Source organism: Diachasma alloeum, unplaced genomic scaffold, assembly GCF_001412515.2.
Source record: "Diachasma alloeum isolate Michigan unplaced genomic scaffold, Dall2.0 Dall_scaffold_00179, whole genome shotgun sequence".
Classification (NCBI taxonomy): Eukaryota; Metazoa; Arthropoda; class Insecta; order Hymenoptera; family Braconidae; genus Diachasma; species Diachasma alloeum.
This window is the reverse complement of record NW_021680345.1, coordinates 4005302-4031175: the sequence shown is the minus strand read 5'-3', so window position 1 is coordinate 4031175 and position 25874 is coordinate 4005302. Positions and strand designations below refer to the sequence as shown.

General features: G+C 35.4%; 2 protein-coding genes across 3 annotated transcripts in view; both read left to right on the top strand.

The window, feature by feature from the left end:
• The first annotated feature begins 772 nt into the window (after nt 1-772).
• Nucleotides 773-4031, top strand: LOC107041206 (protein Cep89 homolog). Of its 2 annotated transcripts, none has more exons than XM_015261658.1 (6): nt 773-1066; nt 1141-1312; nt 1933-2447; nt 2701-3188; nt 3265-3517; nt 3610-4031. In XM_015261658.1, exons 1-6 carry the CDS (start codon nt 992-994, stop codon nt 3877-3879), a joined length of 1773 nt encoding a protein of 590 aa, XP_015117144.1. In that variant the 5' UTR covers nt 773-991; the 3' UTR covers nt 3880-4031. The 2 variants fall into 2 exon arrangements, with proteins under 2 accessions (XP_015117144.1, XP_015117137.1); XM_015261651.1 differs by having other exon boundaries at nt 1846-2447.
• Nucleotides 4032-6266: 2235 nt separating this feature from the next.
• Nucleotides 6267-25874, top strand: part of LOC107041857 (dystonin) — a 183055-nt gene continuing 163447 nt past the window's right edge. Inside the window, exons 1-2 of the mRNA XM_015262660.1 lie at nt 6267-6619; nt 9828-10484. Coding sequence (XP_015118146.1) covers nt 10382-10484 — 103 coding nt within the window. The 5' untranslated portion in view covers nt 6267-6619; nt 9828-10381. The remainder of the gene's footprint in view (nt 6620-9827; nt 10485-25874) is intronic.

Below are 25874 nucleotides of genomic sequence, written 5' to 3'. Positions count from 1 at the left end.
CCAAAGTAGTATAGACATTAGACAACCGAGTGGAAATATAGTTATGGTTTGACAATAAGAAAATAGATAGTAAGAAAAAAGAAATTTATTATTTTACTTTTAAATCTTGGAAATTTTTCCCCTGAATTTCAAAAAACAGAAAACAGTTTTATTCTGCAAACTTTTTGTAACAATTAAAAATCACATTCAATTGAATGAGACTTCAGAAAAATAGTTACTTGAACTTCCACAATTTTCATTATTTATCATTGTCAAATGAGCCTGAAAATTGCAATTCCATTAAATTTTCTAAAAATTACCAGTACTTTCCGCATATTACACATTGTACATTGACTATTATCTGAATTTCATGGGACGTGAAGGTGAATAAACCCACGTATAATTAAACAATACATGTCAAGGTAATCAACGACGTGTGACATTCTCAGAAACTAGACATTTTGAATACCACTGGAAATTATCCAAGAATATTTTCCAAGAATATTATCCAAGAACATATTTTATCCAATTTGAATGGAAACGTATCCTCATTCTTTTCTCCCGGAATAAAGCTACCGCACACAGTTAATTCTGTGATAAGACGATAAGTGAATCTCAATTTTATCTCTAACTAAAATACACGAAAAATGTCATAATACATTAAACAACGCGGGATTACCATTGATTTCATCTCCCCCGAATTTTTAAAGTAAATTCACTCATGATTTCCTCCAATGTCACGTTGAGAATTCCGAATTGTCTGTATTTCTGCTCCACACATTTGAATTTTGCGCATAAAATTAATCGCTGAATGCTGGCGCCTCTCCGGGAATCCCCTGGCACTACGGTTGCCATGGCAGCGGAATCTCAACACTCTTCTAACCTTTCCGAGGAGTCAGGGCTGTTGTTTACGTGTGAATAATTAATAAACAGGAGGAATTATTCGCCCAGAAATAAACTATGATTATTAAAAATAGTTTTGTGCCGTGATTAGTGAAGTTGTTGACTCATCATGATGTCGTATTTTTATGGAACTCCGATAAACAGTTTGGAGCACAGTAGTAGTGCCAAAAGTGACAAGAAGAAGGTAACAATCACCTTATCTTCCTAAAATCTTTGTCAAATGAACAATTCTGGAATTTATGTATTTTTATTCTTTAGCATAGACGCAGAGTTCTCACGAATGAGTACGAGTTGGAGCCAGTTCATGGGGGCCGTCATCGACGTAAACATTCGTCGAAGAGTCGATGTTCATTAAAATCTAAGGGAGCTGCAAAATTAATCAGTGATAACGAGAAAATGATAGCTAAATTGCAAACAACTCCAGATTCGGGTAAATTGAAATTTAACGCCCAATTTCGGGTGAATAAATTATGCGAATGGATAAGTTTGAAGATATTTTTGGGAATTAATCGATATTTATTGAATATTACTCCAGAAATCAAATCATCCACTTGGACTATAATTATCGATTTTGCTATTTAGTTTATTATTCAGTATTTAATTTAATTATTATATCCATAATAGCCGTATAAGAATGCTATAAACTTCTGAGACACTCTGTTTTTTGTTGATTATTAAATAAATATTATTCTCAAATTTCACAATTGGGACCAAAAAAAACAGCAGAGATCTGAGAAAATTTAAACTCAACAATTTCTGCAGATAAAGGCTCAGAAAATGAATTGACTTTTTTTAAATCGTATATCTTCTAAGAATCAGACTGAAAGATTGCGCAATTTTCAATAGAAATCGTCAAAAAATAAGTAGAATTCCCAGAAAAAAATCAATGCCACTTTTCGAACGTTTTCGTACAGCTGTAATCATGGATAAAATGAGATAAAGCACTAATGCTTCTATTTGAAGGTTTCATGGATGACCTAAGTGAAAAAGATAACCAGCTGTCAAAATACAAGACTAAATGCTCAAAACTCGATAAATTACTCCAAACAGTTCAGCTTGAAAATTCAAATCTCCAAAAGGCCCTATCCAAAAACGAAAACGAATACAAAGAGCTCCACTCCCATTACGAAGACTTGACGAAGCACGTTCAGTCCCTAGAGCAGGAGAGAACAACCCTAGTGAACGGCTACAAGAAATTGAAATCAGAAAACAGTCAGATGGCTGAAGATATTTCACTGCTGAAGGTGTTGATTTACAAATTGAACGTGGAGTTGGAGAGATATCAGGATAAACTGCGAGGCAGTCAGTCTCAGGAGGACTCTAGGAGCCCGAGGGGTGAGGAAAGTGACCCAGGGTCAGAGGCCAGGAGAGTGGCTGAGTCCTGGGGTCGAGTGGACACTCACGTTCTCGCACCTCTTCTGGAGGCTTACCAGGAGAATTTGAGGGAGAAGGACGAGTTGGTTAGGCAGTATAAGCATGAAATGGACGATTTTAGTGGGCGGTGCAAGGAAATTGTTGGGGAGAATGATGCTTTGAGGAAGGAGATTGAACATTTCAAGTCAGAGGTACTTTTTGGAGCAATAAATCTGCTTCATTTCATTTACACATAAGTTTTGGTGAACAATTCAGTCAATTCTTGATTTATTCATACAATTTATTCATTCAAATATTTAGATAATTGTTACTTCTTCTAGTTATTAATTAATGCATCCATTATTGATTCAAAAATTATTGATGCAATTCACTCATTTCTTTGTGTAATTATTTAGTGATGGATTGATGAGTCTATTACGAATTAAAAAAATATCGATTGTTCAGATCGACAGGATGGCATCAGACATGAAGACAATCGAAGAGGACGCCTCCATAATAAAGGAGGAGAACGAAATCCTGACAAAGCAGGCTTCCCTCCAGAAGCAGAAGCTCCACGAGATCCACTCGATCTACGAAAAAAAAGTTGAGTCAATGTCACAGGACAACAATCAACTGCATGCAACGTACATAGCTTGCAAAACAGAACTGAGTAATGTCCAGGGTAAATACGAGATACTGAACGAAGCCTTCGAGAAGTTGAAGAAGAACTCTGAGAGGACAATGCCAGTGTCTGTACACAGCGAGGCGATCGAGGAGTGCAAGAGGTTGTTCGAGGAATTGAAGAGTCAGTATGAGACGGAGAAGAGAAAGTTGCTGGGGCAGTTGAAGAAATTTGAGGAGACTAATCCGGAGAATGAGAAGATGTTGGCTGTGGTTATAGCTGAGAGGGATCAGCTCAAGGTGTTGGCTAAGAATCTTGAGAAGAATTTGAAGTGAGGATTGTTGAGGATTAATTGAATTAATTTATTTGAGTTTTTCCGGTGATAGTGATTGAGGATTATTTTTCAGACGAACTCAGTACAAATTAGAGTGCATCCAGGGTTCTATATGCTCTATGCAAGTGGCCAGAGACTCGTTCAAGAGACAATTGGCTAAAACTACAGATTACTGCGATGAACTAGTTAAAGAGCAGGAGAGATTATTGTCGGAGAGAAATGAGCTCTTGTATCTCTTGGAAGAGAGAGAGAAAGAGAACAAGAATATACAGATGATAGGTGACAATATTGCCCAGCGAATGAGCACGTTGAAGAGTCAGTTAAAGGTACAGGCTATATCCATGAAGAACGTTATCAAGTCGCGATAAGATAACTGTAATATTTGATTGACTCCTCCTCTTTGGTTTTACATTCTCAGAATGTTCAGAAAGGTGCGAAGGAGCAACTGGACACTGTGGAAAAGCACATGAAGTGCCAGGAGATGGGAGTGGGTAAGATCAAAGCAGATTATCATCATGAGTTACACAGGCTCAAGCAGCTGCTGAAACAAAAGGAGGACGTCATTGGGAAATTACAGCGTGAGAAATTCGCAACTCAGGATAATTTAGAGATGGTGTGGAAGGCTGCCACCAGTGAGGATAAAATAGTCAAGGATGCTCTGAGGAGCACAAAAATCCAGAAACTTTAATCATAGTTGTTAAATAGCCATCAACTGATCCTCTCTCATTTTCTTTTTCTAGTAAATTCTTGGGAATCCTGATTTTTAATGGGATTTGTGGGATTGGGGTTGAATCTAGTCGTTGACACTAGTCATGTAAAAAATGTAAGATAATTACTAGTCACGCGAATAAAATTTATATAATCGATTTGTACAAATTGTGATCTCATTTCTACTGAACTTTGTGCTTTGATTGGATTATTTTCATGTTGAGGATTATTAATATGCGGATCCTTATTGAATAGATGATTAGGTTTCCAGTATCTGGATGTACTGACATCTCGCCACCTGTTTTATTTAACTGGTGACATCAACGAACGCAAGTGGCACCGAAGGTCTAGCTCATTGATGTCAGGTAATGCTGACGATTCCAGAGGAGTTTTCTATTATACATAGTGATCTCACGTCCACTCAATTTACGTAACTGAGGAGTCTGATTTTTTATTATTGGGATTACATAATCTCTGGTTTTATTGTCTGCGTCAGAAAAATATTTTTAGAAGCGAGGGGCAAATTCAAATGGAAAGTTTTCCTCTCAGTTGAATTGCTTTCGATGCTTACCTAATCATATATTTTTTATTATCAAAAATTCGAGATTGGTAGAGTGAAATTCAATTCTTTTCATTTTGAAGGTATTTTTTGAAGCTTCCAAATGAGATCTAATTTATCTCTCTATGTTAGAAAAATTCAAATCGACTTCTGGGGATTAAAATTTGGTACTCGAAGTTAAGACTCCGAAATTACGGGTCATGGGGGTTAGTTTAAGGGCCACAAGAGTCAGAATAAGGATCATGGGGGTTGGTGAGCGGAGCGAGCAGGGGGCATGGCCCCCTAGTCTCATATAAAATTAACCGTTGTATTTGCTGGAACCACTCGTAATTTATGTCAATCCCCGACAAAAATTTGAGTCATTTCATACGTCTTACCAATCGTCATAAAAATGTCATCATCAATTTCCCATGGAAACCCTCTCCCTTTCTCCATTCGTGACAATAATGTTTTTCTCCAGGTGGATATATGTTCAGTTGCGAACTCAATACGTGGGAATGAAAAATAGTCATTTGTATTTTCAACGTGTTACACTATGTAAAAACACTGAATGTGTGTCACAGAGTTTTTTCAAGGCTCCGATTCCGTATCGTTTTTGCATTGAGACATAGAAATTTCATTGCAAAGGACAGACAGACAATTTTATAACTCCTGTGATAAGTCGTGCATGTTCATGTTTACGAGGGAAACTCCCGATTTCGTTCTACAATCTCATAAATTCCTGCGAATGGTGGGATATAAAATCCGAGCGAGACACTATCTGCAGTGGAATTGTTTGGGAAACGAATTCATTTTTACCGATTTTTACTCAAAATTATATTCCTTTGACGTTAAATATTCTGATAGGTATTTAATTTAATGGAAAAATCAACAGATTTTAATTTTTTATATAATTCTCCTTCAATGAATTTTTTATGTTTTTTTCCTTAGATTTTTAAAAAATAAACGAAACATGAGCTGAGAAATCTTGAGAAATTCATGTTCGAGAAATTCTACACGCAAAAAAATTGATGTCTGTTGTCATTCTATCAAATATCTGTCAATGACTGCGCGAAAAGTGCGATATGCTCAACAAAAATAGCAAAAAAAAAATTAATATAATTTACGAATACAATTTTAATACAATTCCAATCGAACATACATTTGATTCAGGAAAATTTCAAATATATTTAGTTCAATGAATAAATAAATATCTAATGATCATAAATAATAAGAAAAAAAATCAAATCGAGCGCGCGCGAAGCGCATGAAAATGAACAATACAATTTTAATAAAATTCCAGCAGAAACTTGACATCAAAAACGTTAGATCTTCATATTCAATTCAAGAGAATCTCAACATAACAATTTTTCATTTTTTAATCTGCAAAATTTGACAAATACTTCATCAATATTTCGTATTTATCAAATAAATTAATTCACGATTGCCACTGTCCCCAAATGCGAATGAACTCAAATTTTTTATTTGTCAAAATAAAAGAGAAAATTCACCAAAAACTCCAAAAATTAATAAACGAAATTATGAATTCATTATACTATTGAATTCACAATTTAAATTGCATCCCAATCCCAATAAAGTTAAATTTATCGTTCATCACAATAAAAAAAAACATCTACTTTTGTCAAAAAACAATGAAAATAAATCCGAAAATCATCGCGAAGTGCTGCCCCTAAGTTTCAAATCCCCGCTGACGGCGGTCGGCTTTTAGCTGCGTGAAACGGGCTGCGCGCAGTGCAACACTCGGCGTTGGTCGGCACCCCTCGGGTAAAAGCCAAAATGTCGTGTACGTGAGGCGCGTCGTTCACAACCGGGTCGTGTTAGATGACGTAAAGACATTACCATGATAAGCGATAAACCTAGTCCTCCCGCATTAATTACTCGTGCATTAAATTAAGCCTCCGATACACCCTGTAAATAGTTAATCCCAGTGACTGGAGTGGTATAATCACGTGTCATAATAATAATAGCAAAAAAAACAGTGAAATATCGGAAGCCGGTGGTCATTGATTTTTCTCTCACTCGTACGTGTGCGCTACAGTGTCAGATGATCGGATGAAACGTCACTTGGTCATCCCTATTCAGCATTTATTCATAATTATCATGATTTATGACTGAAGTGGGTGAATATTCTGGTTGGATATCGTCGGATCCCACGTGCCACGTAAGTTAGAGAAGATAATTTCAATAAAATTCAAGAATTTATTGCCCTCGGGTCGTTTGTTATTGTCGATAAGAGCCCAATGTTTACACGAACGGGCCAAATGTCGGGGTAAACAGACGAATTATCGCGCCTCTTACAATCGTAAAATTATCTCGTGTCGATATTGTGTCATCTCACCTTTTCATTACCTCACCAACGGCCCCCGTGAGCAGTCGTTCTAATTTTAGAGGGCGAAAAGTCGCGATCTGGGGGCCAGAGGTAACGCCGTCAGTCATAATACCTCGGGGAGGCTATTGTTTCGAGTATTTCAGACGCTTCTAGGTTATAGACGCGTGCTTTGAGGAATTACATAAAGTGTAGCATTCGACGGTAAATCCGGTGAATCAATAAGAGTCGGTGATTGCTCGAAGCGCGCTGCCGAGGTAAGGGGAGAGTCGGCAATTTTCGGGGAATTTTAGGGTGTTTGGGCAAGGTTTTGTTATTGTTTACTTTTGTTCGAGGGAATGAGATCACAATCAAATGAAATGAGATGTCTCAGTCCAAATGGGAATTGGTGCGGGATTTTTTGTGATTATGTTAACTTTGAAGGCATTAAATTCGTTTTGTAAATTTTTCGTGTAACAGTTGAAGAAAAAAATTGGGTGAAATAGAAAACAAATGAGATGGCTTAGTCTAAATACGTGAGTTGTTGGAAGGTTTTTGTTTTCATTATATTAAATTTGAAGATTGGAATTCAATTTCTTTTGAAGTCTAATTTTACAGCATGATTTATAAAATTGTGGACAGTTGTCGATTTTTGAAGATAACGGGATTTTTCGTAAATTATTCCTGTTCATAAATTGTTGATAATAATTTCAACAAATTTTTTCATATTTAGTTCGAGTTTTTATAGTTCGAGTCGTGGTGGCCAGATAAAGAGAGATTTAGTGGGAGAGTCGGGAATTTTCGGGGAATTTCAGGGGTGTTTTGGCAAGGTTGTGTTATTGTTTACTTCTGTTCGGGGTTCTTTCTTTCTTTCAATTGGGAACTGTTGAGGTTCGAAGGAATGAGATCACATTAAATTAAGTAAAATGAGATATCACAGTCTAAATACGTAAATTGTTGGAATTTTTTTTTTCTTTATCATGTTAATTTTGAACATCGGAATTTAATTCCTTTTGAATGACGAAAGGGTTGCGATTTTTGAAGATGACATTCTTTTTATAAATCAGTCTAATTCATAATTTGCGAATAAATACTCAATTTGTTGCAATTTTTTCACATTTAGAATCTGCCAAAAATTAATTTCATGTGAGAAAAAACTTCCAAAAGTTCCGAAAATTCCAATAAGCTACTTACAAGGAAACAGTCTATAAAAAAGCGGAACAAATTCAAACAAAAACAAACAGAGTTTTCCTCACGCAACTTAATTGAAAAATTCGATGATTAAGCAATTTTTTCTCCTCAGGAATTTTTTTGCTCGTAAAAATATCACGTGGATGCGAATAATATTTGTCGACTGTGTTTTTTGCGGGGCAATTTATTCTTCGCTGCAAATTTGTTATTCAGAATATGAATGTTCAGGAGAATTTCATCGGGGAGAAAAAAAAGTTTTTTCTGTTTGTTTGGGGAAGTGGGTTTGCAGTTTGTCTTGATGTTCGAGATAATGAAACGATAAAAATTGTCTGTTCCATCCTCGTTCCCGGAAATGTTCTCGATTGCGTCACACCTCTCTGGGAAGTCGACCCACGCGAGGATTAATCCGTGCAATTGCTGTACGAGACTCGTGTTCTCGTAGTGCAGCGCCGGGTCATTTCCGATAGAATTTTGAGCTCCGAAATCACCGAAACATGTTCATTCTGTCGATTCTCATATTCCGCCGTCTCATGTTCGTTAAATCAACGTAAAACTGGCGAAAAAAGTGAAGTTAAAACTGCAAAAAATGAAAGAAACGAGAAAATTCGCTGAAAACTAAAATTTATCGATATTTTTCCTACATTTTCATCCAAAAATCGCAAGTTTTACTGTTTCTCAGCGAAAAATTGAGTTTCAAAAAAGAAATTTATGCTTCCCTTCACATTTGTTACTCGATTTCAAACAGAAATCTCCAAAAAGCAATTTGTTGTCGCAATTTTTTATTTATTTTTTCCATTCCCAATGTTTACTCTGCCGTATCTTGTTCTTCGCTTTTGTTATTCTCTCATCATTCGGAGAAGACAAGAGATTAACAATTTTTTGAATAGAAACCGCAACAAAGGGGTCTTTATTTTTCTTTCTCCTCACGTACCACCCGAAAGTTCAAACGGTTCGAGTGCATTGTAGAACGTTTTATTTCTGTCTCAGCACGTGCTATTACAGAGTTCTCTGAAAATTGTCTTTGAATTGCCACTCTGGAACCTTCTTGATTCGACGAAGAACATGTGTAATTTCGGGAGCGAGTGATTAACCTTTCGAATGCCAAAAATTCCCAGCGAAACCTTGCAGATGTTTATTACGAATTGATTTTATTTCGCTTGAAAAAAATTATGTGATTTTTTTTTATTATGGGAGAATAAATGAAACTATTTTTTTCTGAATTGAGAAAAACAATTCGGAATAATGTTTACAAGTAGATTAATTATTTTAGTTTTCAACTGAAACATTTTTTTCATAATTTCATTGAAATAATAATTCGTTTGATTTATTTGATTTGTTTTATTTATGAATAATTGATCTGGATTGATGATTTAAAATTGCCGTTAACAATTAAAATAAACTCTTTTGACATTTTCAAAATATGCGAAGCGCTTTGGTCCAAATTCAATTTTGACAACTATCCAGTTTTCATTGAAAATCTCGGAATCTAGGGGAGATATATAAATTTTTGTCATGACCTTTTTTATAGCCCTCAATTCGCCCCACAAAAAAGTTCTTAACAAAAATTTCGTTATCTCCCCTAAATCCGGAGATATTCCTCGAAAACGTTTACCGCTTCTATCCCGCAATTGCGAATATTGATACAAAAGTAGAAAATCCGCATTTTTCACGTGATTTATCCCTTCCTCCCGACAGCCGCTAAATTACCAAGTTAAATAAAAACACAAACACACTCCAGCCTTTCCTGCTTCTTCAGCAACACGATAAATCCCCTAGATTCATACCCACAAGTTGCCCCGACGACTTTATCCTCCACCTTGCACAATCCACAAAAATACCATAACTAATCATTCATGAATATTCATGCTTCCAGGTGTCAGAGGAGTGACCGTGAGTCCCCGAGACCGCGAGCGCTTTCTCGTGCAAAAAAGTGAGAGAAAAAAAAAAGATAAAACTCCACTCCCATGATGACGTCCTTCTCATTAACACCAGAGACCCAGTGACTTCATGGGAGTGACGATTGATAACGAGGGGTGCTGGTGGGGGCTCATCACAACAGGGTGGGATTCGACGTGAGCGCCGCAGCCCGGTGGTACCCGCACTCATCCCGAGAGTTCCGATAAACAAACGCACAGCGTCTTCGTATGTACGCGGACGTTCCACTCCCCGATTACCACAGAACTCTCGTTTTCATGATAAAATAAGAAAAACCAAAGCCAAAAAAAGAGTGATAAGTAACACAAGAATCTCGAAAAAAATTGACAAGTTGTTGTCAATGCCCCGAGGACACGTGGGAATGACATCCCGATGGACTTTGAAATAAGTGAATTGTTATAAAATTGTCGAAGTGCTGTGGCTGTTTGTGATAGTTGAGTTGTGCAGTGTGTTACAATGATAGTGTCGTGAGAATTTAATCGAGCAAGGACCATGGCGTTTGAGATTGACGTCAGTCTGAAGGAGTGGGCCAAAGACAAACCCCTCAGCATACTGCAGCTGGATCCAGCTGACAGGGCAGTCCTTCGCATCGCCGGTGAGTTGGATTTATTTTTGTATTAGTTATTTTTCAGGCGGTTGTGTAGTATTGGAGGCGATGGGTTTCGTCTTCGCTTGTGGGGTAACGGTTCGGTCGACGTGTTGGTCCTGGGAGAAATTGGCATTTGAGGGAGATTAATGCGCATTGAATCTTGGGGAGCCTCAATATTCGAGTCGTTAAGGATATCCAAGGACTCTGACAATTTTTTCTCGAGTGAAACGGTTTTCTACTTTTGTCGTCGAACATTAGAGCTGAACATTGAGATCCGTTTGAGCCGAAATTTTGGAACATTTTACAATGATTTTATTGTTTAAACTTTGCAGGTCTGAATTTGAGTGTCGATATTGAATCGTTAGAACACATTTTAAAAATATGAAAAAAATTAGATAGTTTACTTTTAGAGGAAATTTGATGAAATCATTAAAAATTGCAATTTGTGAAATTACGAGCATTTTCTGTAAGCAATTTATAAACAATCTATTTTATACCATAAAAATCATTCGTTTGGAATTGTAAAAAATTGCTCACATTTAGAATTTTACCAGAAATCTATTTCATCCCTAAAAAATTAGGTTTTCTAAAGTTTAAACAATTTCAATTATTTGCTTATAAATAACGAATGTTTGAAAAAATAGTAATTCTCTGCAAAATGTAATTTGAATGGTGCTGAATATTCATGATTTTTTTTTGAAAATGGTACCACGCAATTTAATTGACAAATTTGATGATTGAAAATTGTTGAATCTGCAGTTTGGCCTCTACCAAACAGAAAAAGATACTTGGATATCCTTAATCGATTGAAATGGCTTCATTCGAGATTTGACGAATCGCATTCGTTGAACCACTGAACGATTCCGGATAATTTACAAAGTAAACTATTGACTTTGTCATCTTTATTAAAAGTTAGAAAGAGAGTAGCAGAATAAACTTTTTTAGATTATCAATATCACTAGATCGGCAGAATAAAATTGAAGGATTTTTTCCATCCCTGAGGTGTTTCCTCTGGAAAAAAATCGTTATTTGAGGCGAATGTCATTTTCTTCGTGTTCGGAGGACATAAAAATGCCCATTAATTCATGGTTAATTTCAATATTCAAGGTATTAACCAAATTAAATGGTTCTCTCTGAGATTTGACGAATCTCATTCGTTGGAACACTGGACGATTCGCTCCAATTCACAAAGTAAACTTTTTAAATGATTTCTTGACTTTACCATCTATTGTAAAGTTGAAGAGAGAGAGGTAGAATGAACCTTTTTGAATTGTCAATATTTCAAGACCAGCAGAATGAAATTGAAGCATTTTTTTTTCATCCCTGACGTGTTTATTTTGTAAAAAAACGTTATTTGAGTCGAATGCAACTTTTTTCGTGTTTGGAAGACATCACAATGCCTATTATTCATCGTTAATTTCACTATTCAAGGCATTAACCAAATTAAATGGTTTTCTCTGAGATCTGAGGAATCTTACTCGTTGGAACACTGCGTCCAGTCTTCCAACGAATAAGATTCGTCCGAACGATTCACTCTAATTCACAAAGTAAATTTTGTAAATTATTTCTTGACTTTGCTATCTGTTCGAAAGTTAAAGAGACAGAGGTAAAATACACCTTTCTGAATTGTCATTATCTCAAGATCGACCGAGTAAAAGTAATGAATTTTTTTTATCTCTGGCGTGTTTATTCTGGAATAGATTGTAATGCGCAGTAATTCATGGTAAATTTCATCATTCAAGATAATAACCGATGGCCAGAGCAAAATTGAACAATAATTTTTTTCATTTCGAAGTAATTTTTTTTACTGTTAAAAACTCCACGCGAATCATTTAAATCGTATAATTTTATCAGGAAATATTGATAATTCCGGTTCATTCTGCATGATGCAATCCAAGTTAAACCGTAAAAACCGATGACATCTCAGCCTCTCGTAGATGCGCAAGAATCCTAGCCTGTTTGTGATTTAATCTCTTAAAAAAAAGTGGCTCCTGAGTATTTGTATCGAGTTCTGATATTTGATCGCGTGTGACGAAGCTCAATAACACAGTCCACCCTATTCAGGGTTAGGTGATTTATTCCTGTTTCCGATCACTTGGAGAGTTTGAAGAACTCTCAGCCCGGTTTATTGATTTTTCTCCTTCTTAGGAAAGGGGATGTGTGCGTATGTCAGAAGAGGGTGAACAACATGAAGCATCGACGGGAACTGGAATCCCTTGCATTGTACGTTGATTTTTTTAAAGTAGCTCTACCCTTACGGTAAATTCAAAGATTATTGAAAACTGCACAAAAATGCAGAAAACCCGATTAGATTCGGAATTCTATTTTTTTTTTTCAATTTAATTATCGTTTTGGTTTTTCAAAGAAGAAATGTTTAAAAATCAGGATTTAACCCAGTGTCTTGTGTGAAAATCAACATTTTCATTGTAATCAAAGATTAAAATCTTTTTTTCATTAGATGTGAAAATATCAAGAATTTTTTTGACACCTCATAAAAAATAATCCACCGTTTTGCAAACAAGTTTTGTTATTTATTTATAGGAGGGAAATGTTTGAAAAAATATCAATATTTTGCGAAATTTAATTTAGATAATACTGACTGGGTATGAATTATTTTCAAATTTTTTCCACGCAATTTTGTTGAAAAATTTAAAAACTGAAAATATACAAAAGTACAGCGTAGCCCGGCCGAAGGGTAGAGCTACTTTAAACTGTAATAATTTTCATCGAGAGTTCATATTGCTGGCTTCAGCATGAACTTCCTCACGCGCTTGGGGACCACGTGCACCTGCAGACACGTGTGATAAGCCCATAACATTGATTAATCCAACTAAAAGGAGAAGAATCGTTATATCATGATAATGCGATCAACCCGGATAATCTAATTCCTCCAATTAATCCATCAGTTGTCCCTCACACGACTTTCATCAACATAAGAATGAAAAAAATACCTCCAAATATGGCCACGAGTTGCCTCAATATGCCGTCCCCGAGGTAACGTAACAATCGGTTCGAGATACAATAGTTCAGAGAGAAAAAAAACCGAGGGAAGATGAGACGTAAAAAAGTCAGGTCATTGGGTTCAAGCTCACGGCTGTGGGGAAGAGGAGGAAAACGAGAGGATTCACCCGGTCGTGAGCTCAGGGAGACTCGGACAAAGGACTTGGCGCGTGTTTTCAAAGCGCAAAATGGGAGAAGAAGGAGAGAAAAGAGAAACGAGCGGTTGGAGAGGTGCAGTTCCGGTCTTTAGCTCAAATTCCGGAATGGGGGAGAAAATATATCTTACTTATTTTTACATTCCAAAATTTGAAAATGCAGAACTTTATTTTTTATTAGCAATTATTTTTAAATGAAAAATTGGAAGTGCTGAATGAAACTCAATTCGAAAACAAAAATTATTGCTTACGAATAAACAATAATATCATCGTTAATAATAATTATTATTAGTGTTGTTGTATTTGTTCTAAAAAAAACTCATTCAAGAAATGAAAATTGAAAAAAAAAATTTATGAAATTTTTTAAAATCAATTTTTGAGTCTTCAGCTCAAATTCCGGAAAGGGAGGGGGGCATGTCATTCTATAATTTATTTATTTTTACATTCTAAAATCTGGAAATGTTGAATGAAACTCAATGCGAAAAAGAAAATGATCACTTTTGAATAAATAATAATAATTATTGTTATTATTAATGATAATATTATTGTTATTGTAGTATTTCTCCTAAAAAAATGAATTCAAATAATGAAAATTTTTGGATTTATTTCTTCAAAAAATAGACGAATTCTTGTTTTCTTATTTTGAGAATTATTAATAATTTGACTTTAAGGGTTCATTCAAATATAGTCAAGTATTCAATCCCAAGAAACCATTAATTTATCCATCATGAGTACGAGTTTCAAGAGACTGGAATGGCATCAGTCATTGAGTTCAATGAGTTTAAATTACATATGGGGTACGTGACTATGGGAATGCAATTGAGATGAATATTTGTTAATAAGTTGCATTATTTTTTTTTTTTTTAATAATATTCTCGTTTGGCTTTTAACGGCTCGGTTCCACTGTGCAACCTTATCCCGGGGTACTTGCTCACACTAGTGCCAACAGGATGCGCGTGTATTATGTGTAGTAGCCATGCTCCACTGCCGGTCTGCCACTGCCATAAATAATAAGACCACGTTGATGGCCCCTCTCGCGAGGTAGAGACAGAGGTGGTCAACCTTTTATGGGGTTTTATGGAGAATGGGATTATTGATTGGGACAGTATGAGGGGTTTTGTGCTTTTTTTTTATGGGCGAGGGGATATTTTTTTATTTCATTGGCGAGGGAAATTTCGCCACTGTGGGGTTTATTCATTTTCACTTTCTCGTAATTATGTCGGTAATTAAATTTTAATTTGTGGAGTTGTGGTTGTGGTGCAACTGCAGTTAGATAATTTTAGCTGAGTGTCTTATGTGGAGGCACTCATAATTAAATAATTATGAATTAATCGGGATTAATTGAGAAATAAAATTGCCCATGCAGTGGGAGAAAGGACGGGAATAATGAAATATTCATTAAAAAAAAATGAGATAGTATTCTGAATGATAAGGAAAATCTGAACTGAGAGGATGAGATTATTTTCGTTTCTCGTCCCCTGATACGAATGAAACGGTCTCTTTATCCAAGAAATTCACACTTCATCGTGGAGTTCGTGTTCAAGTCATGAAGACTTCGCGGAATTCGGACATGGCCTGAATCATTCGGTGGAATCCTTGTGCCGAGCGATTCATCGTCAAGAGATGATATATTTGGTTCAAGAAATTCGTTTAGGGCTATAAGATCCTTTTGGCTTTTCGAAAAATATCAAAGGTGTTCATGGAAAACTTCAGGATTCAAATATAAATGTTGAAATATTTTTTTTTTATTTAAGAAAGGGTTGCATTTTAATGTTCAATGTTGCGAATGTTTTCTGCAATTTAAGATGAAATCGTTGATTGAATTTTTCATTCATCTTGGAAGTTCAAGAAAATTGAATTTTTGGAGGTTCTTGAACTCATTATGAAATTTAATCATCGCATTCGAAAATTCTTGAACTCATTATGAAAATTAACCATCGCATTCAATTGAATTTTCAATGGATTAAAAATTTATATCGATACGCGGTAGCGTATCGGACAAGGGAAGGCTTGAAGGTGTTCATCGACAGCTTCACTATTGAAGTATGAATATGGGATTTTTTTATTCAATTTAAGATCAAATCGTTGATATTATTTATTTAAAGTGTCGAAATCTGCAGATCAAATCATTAATTGAATTTTTTATTCATCTTGGAAGTTCAACAAAATTGGATTTCACAAGTTCACTGATCATTGATATCTTAATCACAGCAAACATTCATTGTGAAAATTAAACCTCACATTCGACTGAATTTTCAATAAACAAAAAATGTTAAAAAATTTATTCCCGAATTTTTAACAGGTGAAATTGCAATTCAAGTGAATACCCCATAAATTTACTGACTTTTCCACAACAAAGTATATGGAAATTTAGGGGGAATTAAGTGTTGTTTAAAATTCCACCATTTTTCACCCGCAATTTCACTAGTGATTTTCTAACAAGGCATATCAAATGCCAAATCCCACAGACTGAACTCGGTACACGTTTACCCCTTTGCGTGTCTAAAAACACCCTTTTCTTTTTTATTTCACATCTGCACTCTCCCCCATTCGTCAACGAATGAATGTGAATTTCAAAACTTTCATTATGAAGAGGAGATTTCAAGGTTTTATTTCGGCGCAACTAAAAATAACATTTACATTTCCCAGTGGTTAGTCAATTGACTGTTGTGTGGCTCCGTGAATTGAAGTAATTATCATGATTGTCGTGTAGCGGGCGTAGAGTACATATACCGTTTCTTACCGACAATATACTCTGGTATTATCGTTCCTCGAACGGTTCTCCTTTGAATGAATTCAGTCCATTATGTTTTGTACGATTTTTGTTCATGAAGAAATTATTAAAATTAATTGTCCAGACTTCAAGAGGCTCAACACCTGAGAAATGCCACAGTTTTATTAATGTTATTCAACGCGTAAATTTAGTGAAAATTGTCTAAAATTTTCACAGCAAGGGAATAATGACGTCACACTTCTCTGAACTTCGCAACTGACTCACTACGAGGCGCTACTTCCGCTCTAGTGTCGAGAATGAAGTGAGGTTAATCATCGGTGGCGATCATTCATTCTTCTCCCCATTCATTAATGACATTATTTCAATTACTTCTATAATTAATACAAAACAAGATAACCTCATTTCTCTTGACCGCACTTATTCTATTTCATAAGACGCAAATTCCGCGAGAATGACGTTGACGGACCGGAGGTGTGACGTCATTCAAGATCCATTTGAGCGGTTTGAATTTATCAAGTGTCAATAATTTTTCTATTATAAAAAAAATTGTTTGTACAATTTCACTTCGAGTTTAGACATAAATTGAAAAAATAATCGAATGGAAGAAGAAAAAAAAATAATTTCAAGGATTTTCAATTTTAACATTTCGATTACTCCATAAAAATTATTAAAAAATAAGAAAATAACTATAAATAAAATTCCATTGTGTCAAATTTACTTTCAATTTTTTTTAATAAAAGAAAATATTCGCTAAATTTTACTTCGAATTAAGACAAATTTTAAAAAATTAACGAATAGAAGGAGAAAAAAAATGATAATTTCAAGTCTTTTCAATTTTAACATTTCGTTTATTCCATAAAAATGATAAAAAAATCAGAAAATAACTATAAATAAAATTCTATTCTGTTTAATTTACTTTTAATTTTTTTACATAAAAAAAAACTATTCGCTAAATTTTACTTCGAATTAAGACATAAATTGGAAAAATAATCGAACAGAAGGAGAAAAAAAAAATTGGAAATATTGCCATTGGGAAAGAATGCTGGGAATGATACTTAAGGATGTCTTTTTTTTCAATAATGACCATGGATCATTCATCGCGGCCTTCAGTTCGAAGACTCGCTTCAATTTTCAATTGCAATCCTGTAACATCTCGCTTGGGGAATGGTTGATCTCACAATACCGCGTAATTTGAGTGGCAACGGTAATGATTGAATTACTTGCTATCATCTTACAGCATATCTCGTGACTCCATTCATGTTTATTTACTTGTATTCTCCATACAATGAAACACGAAGATGAAAAATTCACACAATTCAATTAAGGGAGAAAAAAACTTGATCTTTAATTTCACTCTCGTTGGACAGCTGAATGTTATTCATGAATCTCTTCATGAAATAATCATAATAATTAGAATGAAGAGTGGTCACGTTTCAGGAGGCAGATGGTATTCACTGAATCGTGCAGAGTGCAAGTGCATTGACTTTGAAGTATTCGTACCTTTTTTTTTATTCTCGCAGAATTTATATTGAGAGGAGTGAATCAAAGCCTCTTTGGTGTTCATCAACACCCACCATGCACTTGAGTTTTTTATTATCGTTCTCCACCCAACACCCACTTGCGGTATTAAACAAAATAAGGAGTTATGAGATGACTAAATAGCCGGTAATTGTTTTTTTATTGCTGGATATGAATCATTTCTGATCGCTTTTGTTATGGTAATTTTGGTGATTCAGTTATTCATCGGTTGGCTCTGTGCAGTGATGAGTTATCGGCATTTATTCATAAGAGAAAGTAAAAAATATATTCACATTTTTTAATTGAGGGGTGATATTTTCTTCGTGATAAATTCTCTTGGATGGTTATGGCAATTTTAAAAGATGATTGCAATTTTGTTGTGAGGGAAAATGGACTTCATTAAATCGTTGATGTGGAGTGATCAAATGATGCAATTGGGATGAATTGGGGGTTATTTTGAAGTGTGGAAATATATCTTCGTAATGAACACAGAATTATTGCATTTCACTCTGCCGATCTTCAGTTATTGATTATTAAAAACGAATCATTTTCGCATTTATTTCTTGTTCTGGAGTATTTTCATTTTCATTGACGAATAGGGGAGGGTGGGGCAAAACGGCCCCCCTTCAATTGTCAATAACTTGTGAATGACATTGTGAAAATTCCCAGTTTCAACTTCATTTTGAAGATAATTTTTCATTCTCCAAAATGAGCTCTAACTCATCCCAATCGGATTATTCAATCGGAAAATATTGACGGTTGAAGGGGGGCCGTTTTGCCCCCTCCTCCCCTATCCTGGAAATTTGTCATTGAAAATTGTCAATTTCAGTCCAATTATTCCATGAAAATCATTAGAAATTAAGAAATTCTTGAATTTTTAATAAATTGAAACTACCATACTTTAATTTAATAAAAATTCAAGTAATTTGTGTATTTCTTCTTCTTGCTCTTACGAAAATTGAAAATACCATTGAATTCTCAGTGAAATCTGAAATTTTAATATTAATTAATTTTTATCGAAATTTATTGTAAGAAAAATACACCAAAAAAATAATTTCCTCACAATAGGCCGTCGTCCTTGGGCCTTCAGTCAAGTATTTACATGTGGCCATCATAAGTTTTTACTATTATTTTAACTGCAATGTAACAGAGCAGGGAGCACTTTCCAAGCCTCTGAAATAGTTCCACAAAAAACCAAAAGATTACATCACAAATGAAAACAATCACGTTGAGTAAACAAGTCTGGCTCTACCGTTGAACAAAGTCGAATGTAGAAGATGTTAATTTCACGAGTGAAATTGCAGTTTCAGTGGACAGACGACACATGGTCAAGCCCAGAAGCCAAAGGCAGGCGTGGGCGAGACGTAAGAGTCAAGTCTACCGGGCGCCCATTCATGAAAGCGATCGGTGACGGCAAACACAGACCTCTATCTTTTATTTCTTCATCCGTTATTGACCGTGTCCGAGAACCGTCTAAATTGCCTCGGGTGATTTACAATGATGTACCTGTCAATAGTACCTGTTTAACATCATGTTTCAGTTACTCGTCACGATGAATTGATTCTAATGACTTCGAAAAATTAAATGGATATTCCTTTATTCGTATCGTTGATCATTTTTTTCATTTGATAAATTAATTTCATCGTCTCGATGAATTACGTCTAATGGACTTGGAAAAACTGTGTCGATATTTTTTTATTCGTATTCATCATTTTTTTTCCGATGATAAATTGATCAATTTGAATTGGATAAAATGAAAAATCGATATGTTAATGGGTGTTGAGAAATATTAATGGCTCTCGATATTTACGGGTTGAAATCACGATTTGCGTGTTTATTCAGACGAGTTCATAACTCCAGACTGAATTACTCCGCGCGGGTCAAGGCTTTGGCGCACTTTTACACTGTACATTTTGCATTTCAACACATTAGCAACTTTTGATTTCACTATGCCATATTTTTAACGCCCTTCATGCTGTTGCTGTGTGCCTTCGGAAATAACCGCGTGATTATTCGGTGGATAAAGCGCGGAGTTGTATCCCCGAAAGTTTTATACGTTCAATTGCGGAGAAATAAGGTCAACTATTGGAGGGGGGGGGGGGATAATTAAACAAATGTTATCGCGGTAATTATAGCAGTTTGTTGATGCGAAGTTCAAATGGTCATGAACTTTAGTTGACTCCAACGGTCGTTTGGAGTATTTGCAGAGAGAAAAACAATTCAGCAGTGGTGAATATTTATTTTAATTAGAGGGCATTTTTCATGGATTGAGAAATTTGGTGAAAACGTGAGGGAAATGTCGTTCGAAATTTACAGATGAAAAAATTTTTGATTTGGTGGTATCCGTGACACCGTTGAAAGATTGAAATTTCATGGAAAATTGAGTGATATTGAGGAAAAAGAGTTATGGAATGTAGATTTCAGGGGAATTCAAACTATTTCAAGGCCTAGATGGATTTTTAATTTAAGGTATATCCCTAGAAAACAAGTTTTTTATAGGTAATGTTGGTAATATTTAATGGCTATGAGAAAAAAATTTTAACTAGCAGTACTACACAGTTTAGGGGATAATAAATAATGAAATGAAAACAAGGTCCTTGCGATGTTTTTAAAAAATCAATCTTTGGTAGATTAATAAATTCCGAATACGGTGAATTTTTTGTAAAATTTTGGAATGTACGAAAAAATAGCCGAAGGAAAAAATAGCCGGTGGGTAGTAACACGCGTTGGGTGTGGGAATCGACAAAATGACCGGTCATTTTCGGTCTTTTGTTCCGCCTACCAAAAGTTTGTAGCACACAGTTTCTGCAATATTCAACCCTAAAAAGTGGAAATTTCATAAAATCATTTCTTATTTGATTTAAACAGTTGTTGTTGCCTTCATCAACAACATATGGGGATAGAAAAACTCAATAACTTGTTAGAATGCAATAAGTTAAGTCATTTAGATTTTTTTCCGGAAATCCATGGGGATTTATTTTGGGTGATATTGTCTGGGATATACCTAGAAATGAATATCATTTACCAAAATGGCCTGAAATTCACAATTTCTAGTGATAAAGTCAAAAAAAAAAGAATAAAATTTTTCTGCTCACAAAAAATTGAGCTATCTCCTCACAATTGAGATATTCAATTTCTGAAGACTAACCTCAAAACATAATTGACTAATTTCGCCTTAAAATTTCGCTCCCCAAACCATTTGATAATTTCCATTCATTGATTTTTATTTATCCGCTTGCTAGAAAAAATAATCTCAAATCGCCAAGCGAATCGCAGTGAAAATATCCGGCTTATTTCCATGCTTTCACGGAACATATCGTAATTACTCTCTGGGTCGTTGCGATACTTTTACTGTAACCAGCCTCTATATTTCATTACAATGAAAATTCCACCAGCGAGTGAAGTAGAGAAAAAAAAACTTTCTCCTTTGTTAAAACCCCCGCACTTCCATCACTCATAAATCATTCCACACTAAACAGCAGTTTCAATTTAACAATCATCATGACTCTAATGATCTCGAGACCGTTGAACTACTCATTGAGGTTTATTACCGCTGTAAAGATCATCTGCTGTGTCCACACTCTGATTAAACTAATTCCTGAGTTATACAAGCATTGGCAATTTTCATTGCGTGCGATTGGGGCATTTCCATTGAACTCGAGTTGTACCTGACACTACCAACTGCTGGGTAATTATTTTCTGTTTACCCAGGGTACACATAAAAATCGAATCTCTGGTTTCCACTAATAGTCTCAATTTACACCATGGAGCACTAAAATTCAGAGACAACAAGTACTGGATTCCAGTGAAATCTCTTTGGGAATCGGAGAAAAAGTTCTTGTTCTCAGTAATTTTGACTGAAATTCAGTTTCATTCCTTTCTTTAAAAAGACGTGAACCTATTAAAATTACACATGAATTTATTAAGACCAACAAAATTCAAATTTAGGGTGGACAACGTTTGCATGCATTGTCTAAATAAAAAATGAAATTGTTGAAAAATCTGACCCTTGATCCAGGTGAAAATAGAAATTTTTTATTTCGACATTTCTGGCGCCTCCGAGGGTTTCATTGGCATTAGAGGGACCAACAAATACAGAATCAATCTTCACTTGACGAAAAAATTTGATTTTGGCGAAAGTCGACTTTCCCCCGACAAAAATCCAAGATCTGACCCTTGACCCAGTGAAAATGAACATTTTTTTTTTTCATCTTTTTTGTCGCCTCCGAGGGTTTCATTGGCATCATGCGGGTCAATAAATACAGAATCAACGTTCACTGTTTTTTATTTAAACACCGCATGCAAACAGTGAGATGAGGGTAAAATATATACTGCAACTCTCTCTCCTAGTTGGGTACAAATTTCAACCCTCCGCATACATGCCTTCCCCCTGCACCCCCTCGTGTAATCCCAAGGTCTAGGTAGTCTAAGAAGGACTTCTCAGGGCGAAACGAACTGAGGATTCGAATAGTCTCCGGAAAACTACGTCCCAGAACTGATTAGGATTTACCAGGTCAGGCTAGGTCTGGAGACATCTTGAAAGCCCTGCGTACGTCCAATCAGAACCAAATCCTCGACTCGGGTAGGCAATTGCATTTAGTGGCATTCAGTACTTGGGGTTCTCAAAGTAAGAACCATTGGATACTGAAATCAAGAATCCTCGGATTCTCAAAATAAAAACTTTGAGGTTCTTGCATTAACATCCTTGCCTCCTCAAATTCTCCTAATTAATTATGGTGGCACATCACCACTTATTTAACCCTCGTCCCGTTCCGTCACGAATCGTTACAAACTACAGACCCCCCCCCCTTTTTTTTTTTTTCAATCCCTTAACGCAATTTGCGAATGCCCCCAACGGTTCTTATTTTAAGAACCCGGGGTTTTTGATGTCAATACCGTGTTTTTGGAAACGAGAAACTTTTTTTTTTCTCTGTGCAATTACATCTAGTAGATAAATCTGACACACACTTGGAGGAACTACTTGGCTTATCGTTCACACTGAGTTTTTCACGTAATTTCCGGGTGGCCACTAAATAAAGATAATGCTATGAGTAGTTCAATAATTCTGGTCGTATCGAGTGAGTGTGTCTGGCGAGTTTTGCCTTTATTTCTGCGTGGGTCGATGGGAGTGCTCGCTGGAAACTCGGATTTTATCAGTTTCATTGGGCTTGAAACATGTGTTCCAGCGTGAGGGGCTGATAGAATCGTCTATGATGGGGAATAAAGACATTGGGAAAAGATTTGAGATAGTGAAAGGGGAATATCTGGTGGGGAAAATTCAATCAATTCACAATTTAATCATTTTTCTATCAATTGTGAAGTGTTGGAACAGGATAACTGAATTTCAAATATCACATCCAGAGAAATTGTTTATTCGAATGAGATAAAGTCACTTTCAATCGTCAATAACGATAACGGCAGAGTGAAATTCAACGATATTTTTCTTTCATTTTTAAGTTATGAGAGGAATGGGATTTAATTATTATACTTGTAATCACATCATTTGATCATGAGGTATTGACGATTTAAGAAGATTCATTTATCTCACCTTTTAATTTCACTTAATTTGCAAACTTAAACTTAACTATTTGCGTTTTTAATATGAATTCATTCATTTCCAACAAAAATATTATTAAATTGAATAGAAAAATTTCAAATCAATTATTTCATTTGATTCAAATGTGAATGGGAGAATTTTTTATTTATTTCTGCGGTTTTCTTATTTGAAGGAAAATGCATTTAAAACCATGATCTTCTCAAAATCATTCATTATTCTCTGAAAATTAGAAACTTTCTCCTCTTGAGACAAAAATTGAGGGAAATGAGTACAGGTGCGTTAAGTTAGTCTAATTTCAGTCTTTCCACCTTGAATTACTGAAAATTGACGAATGCATAATATTCAGAATTTGGGAAATTTCTAGTAAGACCAGTGCCCCGATAACCCAAACAATCGGACACACCGCATTCATAAATTCCCCCTGAACTCACGTGGAACATGGCCAGATAATTCTTCGCTTTATAGCTGCAATCTTGACCTGCGCTTTAGTTGAATTCTTCGTGGGGGATGAAGATCGATAATGTAGAGACAGACTGGCACCTGAACCTGTCTCCAGCATTCCTTGGAGTACTTGAATGTGTCCAGACGCCAGTTTCTATGAACATATTCAGTCATCCATGCGACAAGGGGGTTTTTATTACCAGCACGTGACGAGAATCGATGATAATCTGCGTCAAAAACCGACACTTGAATGTCTACTCCGCTAACTAAAAGTACCAGGCGCCTCTACCATGCGGAATATCGAACTATTTTTACCTCTGAATTGGATGTTGATCTTGGATTAATGGCGTGGGAATGGAGGAGTTTGTTATTCATTACTTTACGAATTATTCGGCTCTGGAAACTTGTTTTCTTTGTGTTCAGGATGTTTTACTCAAGAATTTCCCGACAGACCTCATTTTTTCTCTCAGCGTTCGCGAATGTTTGAAATAATTGTATTTTTCTTTCGACATTACACTGAGAAAAAAGAATGATTTTTGCTGAATATTCATTTACGTGAGCGAAGTATTTATTCTTTCGGAATTTTATTTCTTCAGTCGAGTCATTCCCAGGCGCGCCTGATTAGGTTTCAATTATGATAATTATGTTGCTCTAGACGATGACTACACAGATATTATAGTAAATCTCATGAGAGCGATATTGAATCGGGTTTAGTTGAAGAATGGTTATAAAATTTCAAGTTTTGAGTAGAATTCACGAAAATTCATGAGTTTTCAGTTGGAGTGAGATGGTAATTTCATAACTTGATTGAATTTTCAGTGGAACATGAATATTGAGAAAAAAAATGACATAAATTCCCAATTTTTCCCTGAATTTTCCTGATTTTTCTGAATTTTCACAGAATAATGGAACTGAAAAATCAAGTATTTTATTGATTTCCAGATCATTTGAACAGAAAATCAATTGACTGTGTCATTTTTCAATGAATTTGGCACATAAAATTCAGACGAAAATTTTTAATATAGTGTATGTTGCACATGACCTTCGATGAACTCTTAGAATGATTATTCTTTTTTTCCTAAATTTCTTATTTTCCAAAAGGAAGAATTTCGATTAATTTTTTAGAGTTGATACACAACATGAAATTCGTCAAATAATGTTCTCATTGTAATTTTTTAGGGAGTTCACTCAAGGTTATAACTAACATGTGTATCATTTAGAAAAATATAATTGTCATAATTGAAACCTAATGAGGATTGCCTGGGATTGACCCGACCGGAAAAATGGTATTGACAAAATAAATACTCCTCTCAAGTAAATGAGTATTCACCAAAAATAATATTTTTTCTCAGTGTAGCATTGTACACACTAGTTACAACCGATTGCAGTTGCTAGTTTATATTGTCGTCTAATAAAAGGGTATGTTGTCATCACGAAACATTACGTCACCCTCACATGCCGCATTACGACAATTTATTGCACTCTGTATCACTTGAGTATATCGCGCTGTGAATACCAAAGTGGGAGAAATGGAACTCCGTGTTATTCGTATCAACCGCCTCACTATAGAATTCTTCGTCGTTATCAGTGATAATTTATCACAGAAATATTCACTTCGCAGGGATGAATGGCAATCAATGAAATATCGTTCGGTTATTCTCTTTGATGTTGGACCGTGAATCGCTGACTGATCATGGGAGTTGATTGAATTGGCACTCAGTGAGTTCTTTGTTCTCTCCTGTCCCCTTTCCCTTACCTGTAGGTTCCCTATAAGCAGATGCAAGGCTCAGAATTGCGTTTTTCCTTCTCCTACAGACTATAAAATATGAATTGAATTAATTTTTTTTTGCACTTTCGTTTTTCGCAATTATCTCGGAAACTATGGGAGATAGCGCCTTAAAAGCTATTCCATTCGATTCCTGAGGAAATTTGGGTTCTCTACAGGCAGATGGACGGCTTAGAATGGCGTTTTTCCGCTTCCTACACCCTAT